This window comes from Salvia miltiorrhiza, chromosome 2, assembly GCF_028751815.1.
Source record: "Salvia miltiorrhiza cultivar Shanhuang (shh) chromosome 2, IMPLAD_Smil_shh, whole genome shotgun sequence".
Classification (NCBI taxonomy): Eukaryota; Viridiplantae; Streptophyta; class Magnoliopsida; order Lamiales; family Lamiaceae; genus Salvia; species Salvia miltiorrhiza.
Window position 1 is genome coordinate 40,288,686 of NC_080388.1, and position 17,591 is coordinate 40,306,276.

The window sequence follows — 17,591 nt, forward strand, 5'->3', positions numbered from 1 at the left end:
TGCATGCTAGCATATGAAAGCATAATTTACCTAAAATGAACCTTGAGTTATAGTTACAGGTTTCTCTTACTGCAAGGAAAAAAAAAAAAGGTGATTTCAAAAGATAAAATCTCAAAATTAATCATACAAACAATTTCATAGTAACAACACAACCCCCATAACAATCATTATCTAAGTTCCAATAATTTTCACAAAATAATGACAGCACACCCACATTATTGGATCATATTCTTTGTGAACATCAACACCACTATTTCATTACCAACAAATATTCAACTTCAGCAACAGCTATGCATAACCAACAATTAAAATAACCCCATGTGATAATTATTAGGATCATTGTGTATATATACATCAAAAAATTGGATCAAAATGTGTAATCTGTAAGAATGAAAAGTACAACACATACAGAAAAAAGAAGAAATTTTTTTAACCTTATATTGAAAAATATACCTATGATTCTTACGTTGCACATCTTGAAACAAGGGAGGAAAGAATCTAAGAATCATGTCTAGACAAAATTTGAATTGGTGGTGGCATCTCTACTGCCACTAACAACTTTCCGGTGGCGCCTCGACCGTCTGTCTTTCCCGTGCTTCGTGGGGACCTTCTTAGCTTGACTGCCTCTGAGGCTGTCAGCTACAACCCCAGCAGCTGAGGTTCCGTTATTGTCGTTAATGGTGATAATAGGTGGCGGAGGATGAACATCAGCAATTTCAGCGGGGGGCGGAGGCGGAGACCAGCTCGCGAGCAAGTCTCTGTGGTAACCCTGCGATAGTAACCGGAGAACTCGGAATGTGCATCAAAACCAACATAAACTAGAGCACCAGTTAAACTAAAATGGACTGACAAGTTTGTGAATGCGATGAACAAAAAATGACTATCATAGACAGGGTAAATGCCAAAAAAAATCATAAACTTTGACATGATTTTGGTTTTAGACATGGATTGTAAAGGCTAAATTATCCAAAATAACTCCAAATTATCCACTAACCTAAAAAATATCATATACCATTAAGGAATACTATTTTCCAGTAAATACACAAACTTTCAGCCAATTCATGAATTGAGATGAACTTTAATTTTAGTATGACAATATATAAATTTTCAGTTTGTTATAATTTTACCACGAAACTAATATCGTCGAATTTAAATTTGTTTCAAAGTCAATGATGCTAAAAAAGTCAAGCTAAAATCCATGACTTTGAAAAGGTTTGAAAAAACAAGCTAAAACACTACAAATTCAAGTTAAACGATGCAAATATATATATATATATATATATATTTATTTATTTATATTACAGACCACTATTCGAAAATTTGGGGATTTTAATTTCGTGGTAAACCTATACTCCCTCCGCCCCCACCCATAGAATGGTGAATGGAAGAAACAATTTGAAGATAGATGTCGAATTTGATGTTGGAATAACAGCTATGAATTTCTCTAAATGCTAGAAAATGGATCTAGGAGTCAGTAAAAACTCAAAAGTTCGTTGAGTTCGTCAATGTTCGATGACTGGCAACGAATAATGATTCGATGACCCCACTCAAGATCATGAACTTCTCACTCCTATTTCCTCCTATAAAGCAATAGGCAAAGTAATGTTAACACGTTCTTAATAGATACGTATGTGCACGGTGTATCTGTGTATGTGTGTGAGGGGAGGCAAACTCTGGTGCATCCTTCCTAATTAAATCCTAATTGTGATTAATAAACACTAATGAGGGATTAATAAACCCTAACTAATTGGGATGGATGCACCATACATCCAAATTAGATTACTGGCGTTAATAGAAAAGATTTCTGATAGAATAAGATTTACCTGGACGACAAAGTTGCGTCTTTCACAGTCCAAGAACATATTGATCGTGTAATTAGTTTTCGACGAGATGTTGTCCCTTACGGTGGAAAAACTTATCTGGTCCCTCGAAGTAAAACGGTCCACTTCGTTAAACCATAGACAGGTGAAGAGATTGGTGATAGGAATATGCTCCCTGACAATAACACATCCCTCAGGAACATCTGCACGATACTAAATGTCATTAAGCAAATTCAAGTAGCAGGCACAACTAAGAGGGTGAATGGCTAAGCTTATTTTAGAGAGCTTGTTAAGAAAATTCAAGTAGCAGGCTTTACAACTAAATCGAAGGATTACAGGAATGAAAGGTAAGACGGTCATACCACTAGTAATGGGAAACTTTGCCGCCGAATATGGTGTCAAGCCCTCCTTTTTGTAAAACTCAATCTGGAAATCAATAGAAGAATTATCGTATTTCCCAGCGGCTTTATTAGCCTCTGCTTCAACAAACACATCAAACCGCTTGTAATGCCTTGATATCGCAAAGCTTGCATTTTTCCTCCACAAAAATCTGCAACAGTAGCAGAAGAAGCTTCACTTAGACAACAATTTCAGTTTAAGCTAGAGTGTGGATTGACGGTTAGACGACCAGTTAAGCAATTCATCATAGAAAGTGATAACAAATACAGACAGACCTTTCAAGAATTTGAATGGGATCCACAACCAGCTCGAGTTTGGCATCAATCCACAATGAGTACCGGGCATTGGGGAAAAGCCGATGAAGTAGAAGTTTGGGAATCTATCACCAAAAAAGCAAAACATCAGTTAGCAGATATCAGACACAGGTAGCACTGTCACAAAGTAGAATGGACAAAATGAACTTAGCGAATCACTACAGAGAAATATGGAACTAGAAAAAGCATGCCTACGGAAATGGTACAGGAGAGAATCGAGAGCCTAGTATAAAGATGGATCATCGTACATAATGCAAGCTTTGTTAAACTCCCTTTGCTGGAAATGATGGATTGATACAAGGTCGCACCTTTGCACAAGAGACTCTAATAATACATTGTGCTTTAACAAATAATAGACCATTTAGCTTCCAACCATGAATCCTTATATGCTTATTGCATATGAGACAGAACACATCTCAGAGATATTTATGCTGAAATATGTTTAACGAATTTGATAATACCACGATATGGAAAATCCAAGCAGTTGACAGTGAGTGTTTGCTAGATAGAAGACACAATCAGCATTCAGAAAGCAACCAAGTTAACCTTATTCGACAAAATAGAAACCCAATTGCTGAATCAACAAGCACCAATCAGAGTAATCTTCTGGGGATGATGATCACACTTAACATGAAAAGTTATAAAAGGTAGAACCGGATTTCCCTCCAATGCACATATTTTATGCAGAAGACTTTACTAAGTACAAACATCATGCTAAGACATTGACGTGGCCATGGAATGGAATAATCAGCCAACATCTATTCATCGGACGAGATCAACACGGCATGGTAACTAGCCCTGGGGGTAACAAACTTCTATTTGTATACAATTTGGTAAACAAAGAAAGTAAAGGTTTCAACAAAATTACTAGGACGGAATACATTTTATGGTATTGTTCTAATATTCCAAGCTTTATGTCCTTACTTTACATGATGTAGTTTCTTATAATGATTCAAGTTCTCCTTACTTTTTTATGAGAAAATCATCTGCTTTTTTATTTCTTGAACCCTTAATCATCACAACAAACAAGGAGAGAAATAATATGAAAGGAAAATATATTTCCTATAATCATCTTAATAATGCGAATTTCTTTCCACCACCCTAGCCCCCATTACAATTCACCAGAACCACAAACAACAAGTAGAGAAACAATTAATAGGCCAGTTTTCAAGGGCAAAACACATAAATCTGACTTCAGCTCAAAAAATACGAGCTAGCTTTTACCTTTCCATTGCGTCTTGGATCAGAATAAGGCAGGTTATGGACAACTATAATCCTCCACAGCCCAACTTTCTTGTCACTGCCTAGCTCGGTGGAGTTCCTTAAAAAGTCTGCTGTTTCTTCATCCACGAACATGTGAAAGCAGACATTCATTTTGGTATATTCACTGATGTTCTTTGGTTGTCGTATTAAATCAAATGCCCCTGGTCAAGAATAATTCTCTTATATTAATTTTAAAAAAAAAGATTTAAAGAAAATAGATATAACATCATGTAGCTGGCCAGTACCAAATATTGCTGATGCAACTACCACTCCTCGACAATTTTCCATCTCAAGAAGGTCAGAATCATCAATGTCAAAACCTGTCTCACGACCCGGTTTCACTCCTCTGACAAACCTAGTACAAGTTCACCAAAAATAAGAAGAAAAAAAAACAGTCAAATCCAGTTATACCCGTAGCTTATTTGTTAGAAAACAGATTGATAAGTCCAAAGAGTCACACTAAACGTCCAAAAAAAGAAACTACCATACCCACAGTGGATGCTCATCGACTCTCTTATATCATATGAATCACTTCTCTGTCTCAGGGAAGGATAACCACCAAATAGTGACCCTCCAAATTCAGATTTAGTTAAATTTTCTTCATGAATGTATGTCAAATCCCTAATCACAGGAGAAACAGAAGATGCATTTGGCATCAGAGCAACGGCGTCTTCCAAAGGCAGGTAGCATACTGGGCATGCTGCAAGGAGAAACAAAAAGGAGAACCGTAAATATATCTAGCTAGAAGGTCGCCAGTTGTTAAAACATTAGAGTCAAGAAAACTTACGACGTGGCCCGGTCCTCTTCTTATCCGCTGGAGGCGGAGGCAACGTGAAATGCTCACATGGATTCCCAGGTGGGAGTTTATACCCAGTAAAATAAACAGGTGGTGGTGGTGGAGGTGGAGGTGGAGGTGGAGGTGGAGGTTGAGGTAGAGGTAACAGGGTGACATTTGCACTCCCCAGCAGTTCCAGAGTTTGAGAACCGGAACTTCCAATCACAATAATTTTCTCATCAGATGTTGGTGCAGAGTCAATATTTATCCGCGGAAGAATGTTTTCTCGAGCCTCCTCACCTGCAAGATAGCAGCCTATATCATTTAGCAAAGAGATCTTCTAAATCATAACTTGTCAGCAATCAAATTAATCGAAAACAAAATCAGATCTGAAAGCAGGTTTTACATCAAAACTGTTATCAATCGGTGAACCTTTACCCAAGCTATCTAAAATAATCAAGCGAGCAAAATCATATGCAAACCACACAAATTCTTCACAGATATTTCTTCTAACGTCTATAGTTAAATGTAGCATCACAGGGGGTTCACAATCTTGTTTCTCTACCCAAAAATATGCTCTCAGTTATTCGAATAAACTAAGCTATCCTATGATCTCTATGTTGTCCAGATCCAAAAGCACAACAAGGCGGAGCTTAGGAAACCAAACCTTTGCCAACAATCAACACCCACATGAAAACGACGAGGGACACAAAACACAATAGCAGCATTCCAATCTTCTTTCTAGGGGCGAATTTAAAGATCCAATGGAAGAATCTATCCTTCTCCTTGAGCATCTTAGGCGGCTTCCTTGAGACAGGTGGCGTCGTTTGTATTGGCAAACAGAATGCGGCATTCTGTATTTGCTGCAACGATCCATAACTTCCCGAAGATCGAAGACCCAATGACCCTGTAGTCATTGTTGTCCCCTCAATCCCCAAACTTCACCTCTCATCTCCCCCTCTCCCTCATCCAACTATTTCACAATCCAATCTCCAACCACAGCTCAAGAAGGGCAAATTTCTATCCCCAAAACTTACTCCCCAATGGTATTTCGAACTCAAAGATTCAATCTTTATCACTTAAGCAATACAATTCAACTTAACCCAATCATGCCATTAATAATGCTGAATTCAACTAAAAATCTCAGACCCACTTGACTAAACAGACCAAAATCAAGAATAATAATCTCTACTGAAATATAAAAATTATATATATCTGATAAAATCCCAGATTAAAAGTTCCCAACCTAGCAAATCATGGCATATAAGTACAGCAAAAATGCTGTCACATGCCTGAACTGGGCAATAATACCAAGACTGAGAAAACAAAGTCCAAGAACAACACTTGGATCCCAATTCAGATTCACTACCTACCTACCTCAATCACACAAAACAAGAAAGACAAAAACAACAAAATTTAACTCGAAGTCGAGCTCTTAATGAGCGAAAAGGAGATAAATTTTGTTGAGAAAAATAATGAATGGCCCTGAAATAGAGGGCTGGTGGGTGATCGAACCCTAGGGTTTGTCCGAAATCTATTTAGATCGAGATTCACAAGCCCCCTTCTTTAACTGGAGAATGTATATGCAATAGTTGTTGGGTTTATTTTTTTCTTGAATTTTTTGTTTAAATTGTGGAAATATATGCATAAAGATGGTAACTTATTGGAATACTATTTTTTACATGAGTATTTTTTTTTTTGAGGAAAGATTTTTTACATGAGTATTAATAATGAATGAAATCGGTTGGAGAATGATTGAAGACGGATAACATGCGCCATGTGCGCTAGAGTTTTAGACGGCATCCAAATCAGAACGTCTTTACACTTTTTGGACCTTTTCGGCAACCAATTTTCATCAAAGATTTCAATTTAATTTAATGAACTTTATGAGCAGCCCCGATAAATTCGGATGCTTTTGACTTAATCAAGGTTTGATGTAGGTTGAAAATATAATAAGTTAATTATGGAAAACTATAGTGTATTCTAAATTATTGGTTAACTATTTATAATTACAATAAAATACACAAATTATTTTTAAAATAGTAAAAATATCTAAAACAATTAATAATTATAATAATTTATACTCAATATTTACAAAAATTTATTAATTTAAACATTAATTTTGATGGATCCAATTTTCCACTCAATTTTGGTAGGTCGCTTTCTCTACTTCATATACATTTCTTAAATTTTTATTAAAATTTGTGTCTTGTGGACGAAGAATATATATATTTTTTTTATTAATTTTCAATCTAATGTATTGTGATTATCAATAGTTTAATTGTTAAATAACCAATAGTATAGAATATAGGATATAATATAATTGTTCCTTAAATTAAGTGATTGAATTATTATAAATTTGAATTTTAGTTTTCAAATTGAGACAGCCGATTATAACTAGATGTTGGAAATAATTAGGGGTGGTAAAACGGTTTCGATTTTCCTGTTATAATCGTAACCAAACAGAATTTTTCGGTTAATCGGTTAACCGATAACCAATTTTCACTGATTCGGTTTGGTTTTCGGTTATTGAATTGTCTAAAATTCGATTAATCGGTTTAACCAATAACCGGTTGGTTAAAATCGATTAACTGAATTAATAATTAAAATATTACTATTTTATTTTAAAAATTAACAAGTTGGTGGAGTGGCTAAGAGTAGGGGTTGATCAAAATACCGAAAAATCGGTATACCGCATTTATCGTATCGAAAAAATACCGAAAATACCGAATTTTCGATATACCGTAAATTTTGGTACGGCATGGTATCGTACCGAAAAATTTCGGTATAATAACGGTATCGATTTTCCTCTTACCAGGGTATACCAATATATACCGATATCGCAGTATATATCACGGTACCGATATATATCGAATACCGATATACTGTATCGATTGAAATAAATTATACATATATATATATATGTACATAAAAAAATTAGTGATAAATTATAATTTTTTTATAATTATATTTGTTTGATGTAATTTCGGTATGTACAGATAATGGTATACCGTAAAATTTTGGTAATTTAGACATCAAATGATATACCAATAATTTTGGTATACCGAACCTTGATACGGTATACCGCACTATTGGTACGACATCGGCATGAAAAAGTTCATACCGATTTTTTCGGTATACCGATCTTCAATATGTCGAAGAGTTTGGTACGATAACAGTATGAAAAATCACATACCGCAATTTACGGTACGGTATACGGTATGACAATAAAAATTCGGCATACCGTACCAGTCCACCCCTAACTAAGAGTGTTATGTTTCTTTCTAAAGGGCATAAGTTCGAATCCTTCTTCTACCAAGTGGCAGTACATGTATTTTTTTAAAAATTTCAAATATGTTACTTATGGTTAATCGATTGGTAACCGAATCACTAATCGGTTCGGTTAGCGGTTAGTGAAATAAGCTTTAATCGAACCGATTACCATCCCTAGAAATAACTATAAAAGAAATTGAATATATGGAACACCCGGAGAATACATATATGTATTATGAAGGAAAGGGAAATCAAAGTAGGGGGACAAAATAAAATTTATTGCCTGGTTTTTATATTCTGTTGCATTTGTTTATTCAGTAATCCATTTAATTATACATAGTTAACTATGAAGGGGGAAGAGACCAGAGGGCGGGGCGGCGGTGAATGGCGAAAGCAGCGAACGCGAAAGAGTTAATGAAAATGGAGAAGAAGAAGTGGTTCCTCAATGGTGAACGCGATGACCAAGGATGGCTCCGTCGTGCTGGTGAGGATGGACGATCTTCGGGTGATGGAGCGGCAGAATGGGAAGCGGCGGCGGCAATAGCAGAATGGTCACTGTAGAAGGAGGCAACATAATGCAAATGCAATTTGAGGTTTTTTCATTTCAAATTGAATTTTGTTTCTTTTATTAATAATATATTAATATATCTATATAATATAAATCATATATATAAATTCAGTTCGGTGCTCGATCGATAAAATTTGGACGAATCGAAACCGAATCGAAAAAATTGATTCTTGATTTTAGAAATCGCACCGAAAACTGCACCAATACATGTTGAATCGAACGCACTAAAATCAGTCGGTTTTGTCGATTTTTTCGGTGATGTTTGATTCTTGCACACCACCCCTAGATTTCGACGATGAATTAATGGTGTCGGAAAAAGTACTTCTGGATGTTACCAAGAAGGATGATTCACTGATTACACAACACCTGCAATAATCAGAGTTGACATCAATGGTTGGATGGCTATCAAACAATGAAATTGTTCGGTAAAATATGAGACACACGCTTTAAAATGATGATCGAGAGCGGGTGAGTCACTGATTCGTAGTTGATCATGTGGCCAAGAGATTAAATTGGGTCATAGAACCATACAAACTAATTTTATGTTGTCTTATGTTACGGATCAAAGATCAGCGTTGGTGGAATCTATAAGGATGTACCTCTTATGTAAGATTCTGAGTTATTTACTACTATCTTCGTCCTTATATAAAAAGTATCAATTTCTAAATGGCACGAATTTTATTAAAATAGTTTTAATAAAATAGTTGAATTCATTGGCGGGCATACCGTCTTGGGGGGGGACACTTTGTTATTCAGACAGATCAAATAAGCCTGTGCCACTTATTGACTCAGTCGTTGACCACGCCAGCACAACAACATTGTGCAGCCAAGTTACTTGGCTATGATTTTACGGTAATTTATAAGGATGAAAACATGAATAGGAAAATTGATGCATTATCAAGGCGCGGGGAGGATAGTGAATTTAAAGCCATCTTGTGTCCATAGTGAGTTGGTTGGAAGTGTTGGAAGTCAATACATCAACTCGCATCGACCAATTCGAGTTTAGCACCAATTGTGAATGCGTTGGAGAATGGGCAGACGACGACTAAAAATTACACTCTTATGCATGGAATTCTTTTTTATAAGAGCGAATTGGTGGTTTCAACAAAGACCGACTGAATACATAAGTTGATTACATTGTTTCATTAACCCCATCATGTGGTCATGCAAGCACATACCACACCTATCGGCGTTTGGCTACTACCATATATTGGTCGGGTATGATGAAGCAAGTTACTTAGTTTGTGGCAGTGTGATGTGTCAGTCAATGAAATAAGTATGAGACAAAGTCGCAACTAGGTTGTTTTCTCCTTTGCTAATATCCTCTCATGTTTGGGATGATATTAGCCTTGACTTTATTTTGCTGTTACCGCGATCAAGAGGAGTTGATTGTGTGTTGGTGGTTGTTGATCGTTTTTTAAAGTATGGACATTTTTTAGCCTTGCGTCATCCCTTCACAGATAAGATTATCGTTGAAGCTTTTACACGAGAAGTGGTTCGTTTACATAGCATTCCAAGTTATGTTGTTTCAGATCGTGGTCCTATTTTACTCAGCTCTTTTTGGCGTGAATTGTTCCGAATGGTAGGCATATCTTATTTTGAAGTTGTGCATGGTCGTCCTCCACCCACGTTGCACCAATTTTTACCAAGGGAAGTGCGAGTGCATGCACTTACTCAGTCCCTACAGTCCTGAGATGAGGTCTTGGACCATTTGCGTTTCCACCTGGAACGTGCACAACAACGTATGGTTCGCGAGGCTGTTGGTGTTACAAGTCGGGGACTTAGTTTACTTGAAGTTTTGACTGTATCGATAGTTTACTCTCTTCAAAGTTGGAAATCGCAAGCTCTCCCCTCAATTCTATGGTTTGTATGAGGTTGAAGCACGCATGGGTGATGTGGCTTATCGCCTTAAGCTTCAAGTTGGGTCGCCGGTACATCCTGTATTTCATATTTCTCTATTGAGGAAAGCTATTTTGGGGTTGCCAGTGCCAAACCTCAACTGCCTGATGAGCTTTTCTCGGTGGATCACTCATACTTGTCCACGATCATGTTAGAGCATCGATCAGTTCAATGTGATTGGCAGCAGGTAGAGCAAATTTTGATCAAATGGGATGATTTGAGTGTTGAATAAGCTACATGGATCGTTATTGGAGATGTTCGAGGTTAGTTTCCCTAATTGCGCCTTGAAGACAAGGCTATTTTTTATGGGGGAGCAGTTGATAACAAGAGTCGATCGTTGATGGTTTACAAACGCGTGAGATGAGCTATCGTGAATTATTAGTTTCTATTTAATTGTTGTTTTATGTTTTTATTTATTTTTCAATTATGGTTTGGTTGCAATTATGTTTTCATTGAAGAGTCATGCTCATGTTTTGCATGTGCTTTGGAGTAGGATTTGCAACTATAAGGTATAACTTTTATTATCATTGTTTGGAGTCTTTTTCTTGATTAGAATTGAGACAATAGAATTATTGTTGGCCTCAATCTGAGGAGTTTTCTTTGCAATATATTTTTCGTTTTCCAGCATCAATCACCTTTACTCTGTCATATTGATACAAAATAAAATCCAAAATATAATTCATACATTTGATCAATAGGTTTCTTCTCTACTGGAGAATGCTTTGTTTCTTGATCCAACTCTTTGCTCTCCTCCACCTTAAGGACCGCTTTTGCAAACCAAACTACAACATAAATTTGAAAGATTAATTATCAAAATACATGCATAAAACCACATTAATCAATCATGCCAAGAATCAACAAACACAATCCAAATTCATCTGATAAATTTCATATAAATTTTAGATATATGCATCATGCACAAACCTTTTCCTTCATTACCTTTATCTGCATTTTCACTCAAGGACGTCATTCTTGCCCTCGGATATGTTCTCATTAGTGCCAGAAGAGGACTCATCTTCTACTTGATGAGAAAACCACCTCTTCTTGATCAGCCTTAACGTCATCTTTCTTCCCTTCCTTCAATTCCTCATTCTTGATCTCTTCCTCGGCCTAAAACTCTCTGAATCCTTGTTTAAAAGGTTGTTTCATCACAGCCCATTTTGTTCCCCTTCTTTTCCCATCAATTCATCAGCACGACGAGATCCAATTGCTTCCACGTTGCTTCATCACACCATATCTCTTCATTGCTTCTCTAAACCTAGATGTCTCTTCCCATTTTCCAGCATTAGCATGGAGATTCGATAGCAGAATGTAAAGCGAAGGACCGTCTGGCCCTGTTTCAAGAAGAAACTTGGCAACTATATTTCCCAACCGCAGATGACCGTAGGCTGCACAAGAACTCAATAAAGTCCACCAGACATTCGGATCAATATCAGTCCCACTATCCTTGATCAGTCTCTCTGCTACATCAAGAAACTCGGCTCGCCCTAAGAGGTCGACCACGCAAGAGAACTGGTGCATCTCGGGTTCAATGCCATATCCCTTCACCATCAAATTGAAGATACTGATGCCATCAGCGACTAAACCTGCGTGGCTGCAAGCCGAGAGGACTGCAGTGAAGGTCGCCTTATCGGGTCTCACTGCACTCGAACACTGCATAGCCTCAAACCATCGGATGGCTTCCTTGCCCTCTCCGTGCAGTGCGTGAGCAGAGATCACCGAGTTCCAAGAAACAGCATCTTTCTTGGTCATGCTGTGGAACACTCTCAATGACCAGTCCAGAGTCCCACACTTGGAGTACAACGTGATGAGGGCATTACCGAGCAAGGTGTGGAAGAAATAACCTAGCTTCAGTAAGTATGCATGAACCTCTTTCCCATGAAGAAGATCCGATATACTCGAGCAAATGCTCAAAACAAGGCTCAGTGTGTAATGATTTGGTTTCAACCCTATTTCTAGTAATTTCGAAAACTGTTGCAGCCCTTCATCTGGCAATCCATTCAACAGAAATCCAGAGATCATTGAATTCCAAGATATCACATTTCTGGAGTGCATTTGGCAGAAGACTTCGTGCGCCTTCTCTATCTCATCATTCCTAGAGAATGCTGAAAGCAATGCGTTTGCAACTTCAACTCTGCAGATGAGCGCCCTTTTTGTTACAACTGCTTGTATCATGTCAACTACCCTTATCAGATCTAAGCTTGCTAGCAAGCTTCCAATAGTAAATTCATCCGGTTCAATGCCGTTCCTCTGCATCTGAAGGTAGGTGGAGATAACATCTTCACTCAAGCTCTCTTGAGCATAGCTTGCTATTATGGCATTCCATGAGACGATATCCTTCTCTTCCAACGTTCTGAAAACCAAACAAGCTGCATCTAACTCCCCACAATTAGAATACATGTTTATCACTGCATTGTTAACTTTAGTAGAGTCTTCAAAACTCATCTTAATGGCTTGGCCATGTACTTGAGTAGCGATCTTCGAATAGAAACAAGCTCCCATTACACTCACAAAAGTCAATTCAGTTGGTTTCAGACCAAGGGTTTGTATATCTTTGAACATCAAAAGAGCTTCTTGATCTCTTTCCACATTCACCAAACCTGCTATAACTGCATTGTAAGTTATCTCGTCACCAACTTGTCGCCCGATTTCCTCAAACGCACCATAAGCATCACCAGCACTTTCATAGTTGAAATACATAGTAACCAAAGAATTAACAACGGAACCCTGCCTCAAAAATCCATTCTTAAAAACCAAGCAATGGAGTTGCCTCCCAAAATCAAGCTTCCCAGATGAACATAAGCTCAAAACACAAGCAAACGCATAGTTATCTGCTTGCACATCAAGGATCCGCATTCTCCGAAAAAAATGCAACGCAATCCCCTGATGTCCATTCTCAGGACACCCCGTGATCATAGCATTCCATACTGCCACGTTTCTTTCAGGCATTTGGTCGAACACCATACGGGCATAATCAACTTCTCCGAGCTTTGTGCAAGCCGACAAGAATGTCGTATGCGAGTATACATCGGGATCTCTTATTTCGGCATAGACCCTTTTTATCGATGCCAAGTCCCGCGTCTTGGAGTAGAAGGAAAGCAGGGCATTGGCAACGTGGGAAAAACTTTGAAGGGCGGATTTAACGCAGAGGGCGTGGAGTTGAACGCCCACTCTGATTTGGCGGGAGTTGGCGCAGGCGGTGAGGGCGGTGGAGAGAGTGTAGTGGTCGGGTTTGAGGTGGCGGAGTGAATGGATTTGTTGGAAGAGATGGAGGGCGTCGGCGAATCTGTGGGCATGGACGAGGTTCTTGAGAAAGCAATTGAGTTTGACTAGTTGTAGATTACAATTCTCTGCTCGCATCATCATCATCATCATCTTGACCACCTTAACTCAACTCATTTATACGACAAAATTGTAAATGATACTCTTGCATCACTACTCTGGCCTTTCAATCAAAAGAATGCGGTCATATTATAATACACCCCCTCTCACAGTAAAATAGCTACCTTTCCATTTTGATTTGTCTCACTATTAGGGGTCCTTTTTTTCAAAATACTTTCATCTAGGGTTGGCAATTTTTGACACGATACGAAAGCACGATACAAAATCGCACGAAATTAATGAGTTAGTGTCAAACCTTATCGGGTTCGTGTCCTTATCGTGTCGACCTGATAATTTCATGTCGAATTCGTGTCACCTAATATAATTAATATTATTATTTTTATTAAATATTTATTTTTAATTTTTTCTACGCTTTAGCCTTTAGGATTTCGTGTTTAATCAGGTTTTAATCAGATCGTGTCGTTATCGTATCGTGTCAACACGATTCAAATCGTGTTGTTATCGTATTCGTGTCGGGTTCGGGTTTGAGTGAATCGTGTCGGGTTCGTATCCGTGTCGAGCACTTCCTTAACAGATCGTGTTCAGGTTTGGCTTTATCAGGTCGTATCGATATCAGGTCGACCCGATAACGATCCGACACACACGATTTGTCAGCCCTACTTCCATCGTCCTGTTAAAACTGGACATCTTTCTATTTAAGTTTGTCTCATTAAAAATTGCTCATTTCCAAAATAAAGCATGGTTTGAGCTTAATTAAGCTCATTAGATTAACTCTTAATTATCCTCTTAAATTACACCTATCTGCTCTATTTTTTGGTCTAACCCTAGCTACACTTTGTTTCATTTCATCTTTCTCTCTCATCTCTCTCTATCCGCCGCACAACACCATCGAGTTTCTGTCGGCTGTTCGCCATCGATTCTTAGATCTATAGCGGCCGATTTATCTCCCATGGGCCTTGTTGTCGATGATGAGTCGTTGGCTTCTCCGTTTCTCAAAACAGAAAGGGCGGGCTTCAGTTTCCCGTCGATCGCATCGCCCGTTTTCTTAAGGCCGAAAAATACGTCGAACGAGTTGGCGTCGGTGCTCCAGTCTACCTCGTCGTTGTCCTCGAGTACCTTGTCATTGAGGTGATAATCTTCAATTTTCGTTTTTCCCACTAATTTCGAATCTAGGGTTTTGAATTTTGGTTTATCTTAATTCCATTTTTTTTCAATTGTTGGCTGACTTAACTTTCATGGTGATTTATCACTTAAATTCATTAATTTGTTTAAAACTTTGGCTTCTAGTTCCTTCGATTTGATGATTTTCCTTTTTGTGTGTTTTTTCAATGTGAACAATTTTTTCAATTTATGGCACTCCCAAAATTTAGGGTTTGAATCACTCTCGCTAAAAAAACAGACTAATTGAACATCAATTTGTCATCAATTTCAGGTTCTCGAATTGGCCGACAACGATGCCAAGGATAATAAGAAGACAAGAACTGTTCCCCGACACATTCATCTCGCCGTGAGGAACGACGAGGAGCTAAGCAAGCTTCTTGGAGATGTTATGATTGAAATAAGTTGTTAAGAAGTTGGTTGTAATTAATACACTAATTAAGTCATTGAAAAAGTCAGAATTCTAGTGGATCACACTTAATTAAAGCATAACATCCCCTTCTTAATCTCCGTGCCCAAAAGAAAGTGGCAGTTTTTAATGGGACAGAGGGAGTAGTAAAGATTTGGGCTTAATTAAGCCCACTTAATTAAAATTAGGGTTGTCTAATTAAACCCTCATTTCTCTCTCTTCTAACTTATCCACATTTCTTCGTCTCTCTCATCTTTGTCTCTTCTAACCTATCACTGTCGGTCGAAGTTTGGGAAAGAAGCTAGGGTTCAGGCGGTGGGTCCTCTGCTGCCGCCGTTAGCTGTCCAGTCGGGGAAGATATGTGCATGGAGGGAGAGAGAGGCGATGGCAGCTCTCGTCGGCGGAATTTGAGGGCTAGAATCGGCGGCGGTGGGCTTCGCCCTGTGGTCGCTGGAAATCGAGGCATGGGGTTTCTGATAACACTCATGTTTACATGGTTTTTAATGTTCATATGATGTCAATTTTATAGGAAATTGAGTGTTGGTTGATTGTTTTGTGTTTATATTGCTTTATCTTGTGAAATATGATGCTTGCTCGAACTTTGATGGAATTTACAGGAATCTTGAGATCGCATTTGGAAAAATGGTCTGAAATAGAAGTTGTAGTTCGTCTCGAGAGGAGTTCGTGAGCGCAAACGAATTGCAAATCGGAGTTCGGACAATGGAGATATGGCCGAAACAAAAACATTGCGGGCAACAGTCCAGAAACGGCGACCGGTGGAGTAGGTCGCCGAATTTGGCTTTTTTTGTGAAGGAAAACGGCGACCGAAACGGGGACCGCCGTTCGGGTCGCCGTTTCATTCGCATTTTTTAGGTTTTTGCGTTTTTCTTAGTTATTTTCGAGTTTTGTACTGAATTTTTCCCTGAGACTATAAATAGGGCTCATTATTGACCTATTTAGGGTTCTAGACTTTATTATTCAATTTCATAGCTTTTAGTTTATTTGTTTTCTATAACTTAGAGTTTGAATTGGATTTCTGCAAGGATTGAAGATTCAAGATTGTTTTTTTTTTATCGAAAAAGAGAAGTTTATTAAGAAGAGGTACCAGAGGTACCAAGAAGCAATCTTACATCATTCTGGGAACAAACTTATCAGCACACCAAGAGTCCAAATTAGAAACATCTTCAACTATCCCAAAAATCCTATTCCAACTCCACATCCTAATTTTGACCTCCATGACAAGTTTTTTAGGATCCCACTCCTTATATTCAAAGCGTTTCTCATTCCTCTTCTTCCACAATAACCAAATACAACACACCCAAATAGCCAAGAGCAAATTTTTAACCTTCTTTTCTTTCCCAAAAGCGGCAAACGTACCAAAATGACTTTCGATCGAGTTTGGTCGTACCGTAGCAGTTCCCAGCCATTTCTGCAAATCGTTCCACGCCTCCTCCGTCTTTGGGCATGCCAGGAAAACATGATAGGCTGATTCTTCTTGCATTCCGCATTCTTTACATTTGATGTCTTCTTCGCACAACGGAACCTGCCTTTTCCTCAAATTATCGCAGGTCGGGATACGGTTTTTCAGCACCCTCCAGGCTGTCATAATAGCTTTCTGTGGTGCCTTTGCCTTCCAGACCGAGTTAAGCATCTTCACATCAATATTCGTCCTTGGATTTTCATGGCAGCTTGCCTTGATTGTTGTGTATGCTGACTTTGTGGAAAATCTGCCGTCCGGTGCGACCGCCCAAATCCATCTATCCTCGAGACCTGCACAAGGGGAGCACTGTGAAATATGATCAGTAAGTCGGGCTACAGCCTCTCTCTCGCTATCCCTCAAGTCCCTTCTCCATTTGAACTCCCACTCCCACACCCCATTAACCCAACTCCCCCATTCGTCGACAGTGCTGTCCTTATCAACAGCAAGTTGATACAATCTAGGGAATTCAGACCTAAGAGTTTTAGTACGAGTTTTTATATAATTCAATTTTTACAATTGTTGCCTCTTTAATTATGTTTATGTTTTCTTTTGTTATGTCTGGCTAAGTTTTTTTTATCTAATTATAGGGTTTGTAAATAGTCAATTAGATTCATGTGATTAACTTGTTAATACCTTTCTGCCTTCCAGTTTATGATTCATAATTCCTGGTGCTTGGTTTATTGTGGATTATCTGATCAATAATTTGCATGTTTAACTATTCGGTTTGAGACCTAACAGATATAACTGTTTAGCGGATTCGGGAATGTATGATATTATTTTAACCTTGAGACCTAGCGGATATAGGTGGATCATAGAGAGCTATTCTTAGAAGCTATTGAGAGTTAGTAGATTTCTTGAGACCTAATGGAGATAGATAATTTACTAACCTAC

The 17,591-nt window shown here is 38.2% G+C and overlaps 3 protein-coding genes across 3 annotated transcripts; 1 reads left to right on the forward strand and 2 right to left on the reverse strand.

The window, feature by feature from the left end:
- Positions 1–305: 305 nt before the first annotated feature.
- Positions 306–6,367, reverse strand: LOC131013395 (probable hexosyltransferase MUCI70). Its single transcript, XM_057941463.1, has 9 exons — positions 5,239–6,367; positions 4,584–4,871; positions 4,286–4,496; positions 4,042–4,151; positions 3,758–3,957; positions 2,495–2,598; positions 2,183–2,370; positions 1,824–2,023; positions 306–769 (listed from the first exon to the last, which is right to left on the reverse strand). Exons 1-9 carry the CDS (start codon positions 5,486–5,488, stop codon positions 512–514), a joined length of 1,809 nt encoding a protein of 602 aa, XP_057797446.1. The 5' UTR covers positions 5,489–6,367; the 3' UTR covers positions 306–511.
- A 4,519-nt stretch (positions 6,368–10,886) lies between these two features.
- LOC131013396 (pentatricopeptide repeat-containing protein At3g49740-like) lies at positions 10,887–13,641 on the reverse strand. The gene is made up of 2 exons (XM_057941464.1): positions 11,251–13,641; positions 10,887–11,093 (listed from the first exon to the last, which is right to left on the reverse strand). Exon 1 carries the CDS (start codon positions 13,273–13,275, stop codon positions 11,500–11,502), a length of 1,776 nt encoding a protein of 591 aa, XP_057797447.1. The 5' UTR covers positions 13,276–13,641; the 3' UTR covers positions 10,887–11,093; positions 11,251–11,499.
- On the forward strand, positions 13,327–15,223 carry LOC131008449 (probable histone H2A.3). Its single transcript, XM_057935327.1, has 3 exons — positions 13,327–13,510; positions 14,627–14,781; positions 15,086–15,223. Exons 1-3 carry the CDS (start codon positions 13,327–13,329, stop codon positions 15,221–15,223), a joined length of 477 nt encoding a protein of 158 aa, XP_057791310.1.
- The last annotated feature ends 2,368 nt before the right edge of the window (positions 15,224–17,591 follow it).

Coding starts and splice junctions, on each gene's coding strand:
- LOC131013395 (XM_057941463.1), bottom strand. CDS start 5,488: ATGACTACAGGGTCATTGGGTCTTCGATCTTCGGGAAGTTATGGATCG. Junction 4,872..5,238: donor GGTGTTGATTGTTGGCAAAG/GTTTGGTTTCCT, acceptor GCTATCTTGCAG/GTGAGGAGGCTCGAGAAAAC. Junction 4,497..4,583: donor GAAGAGGACCGGGCCACGTC/GTAAGTTTTCTT, acceptor TTCTCCTTGCAG/CATGCCCAGTATGCTACCTG.
- LOC131008449 (XM_057935327.1), top strand. CDS start 13,327: ATGCGAGTATACATCGGGATCTCTTATTTCGGCATAGACCCTTTTTAT. Junction 13,511..14,626: donor GGCGGGAGTTGGCGCAGGCG/GTGAGGGCGGTG, acceptor GTCGATGATGAG/TCGTTGGCTTCTCCGTTTCT. Junction 14,782..15,085: donor TCGAGTACCTTGTCATTGAG/GTGATAATCTTC, acceptor CATCAATTTCAG/GTTCTCGAATTGGCCGACAA.
- LOC131013396 (XM_057941464.1), bottom strand. CDS start 13,275: ATGGTGTTCGACCAAATGCCTGAAAGAAACGTGGCAGTATGGAATGCT.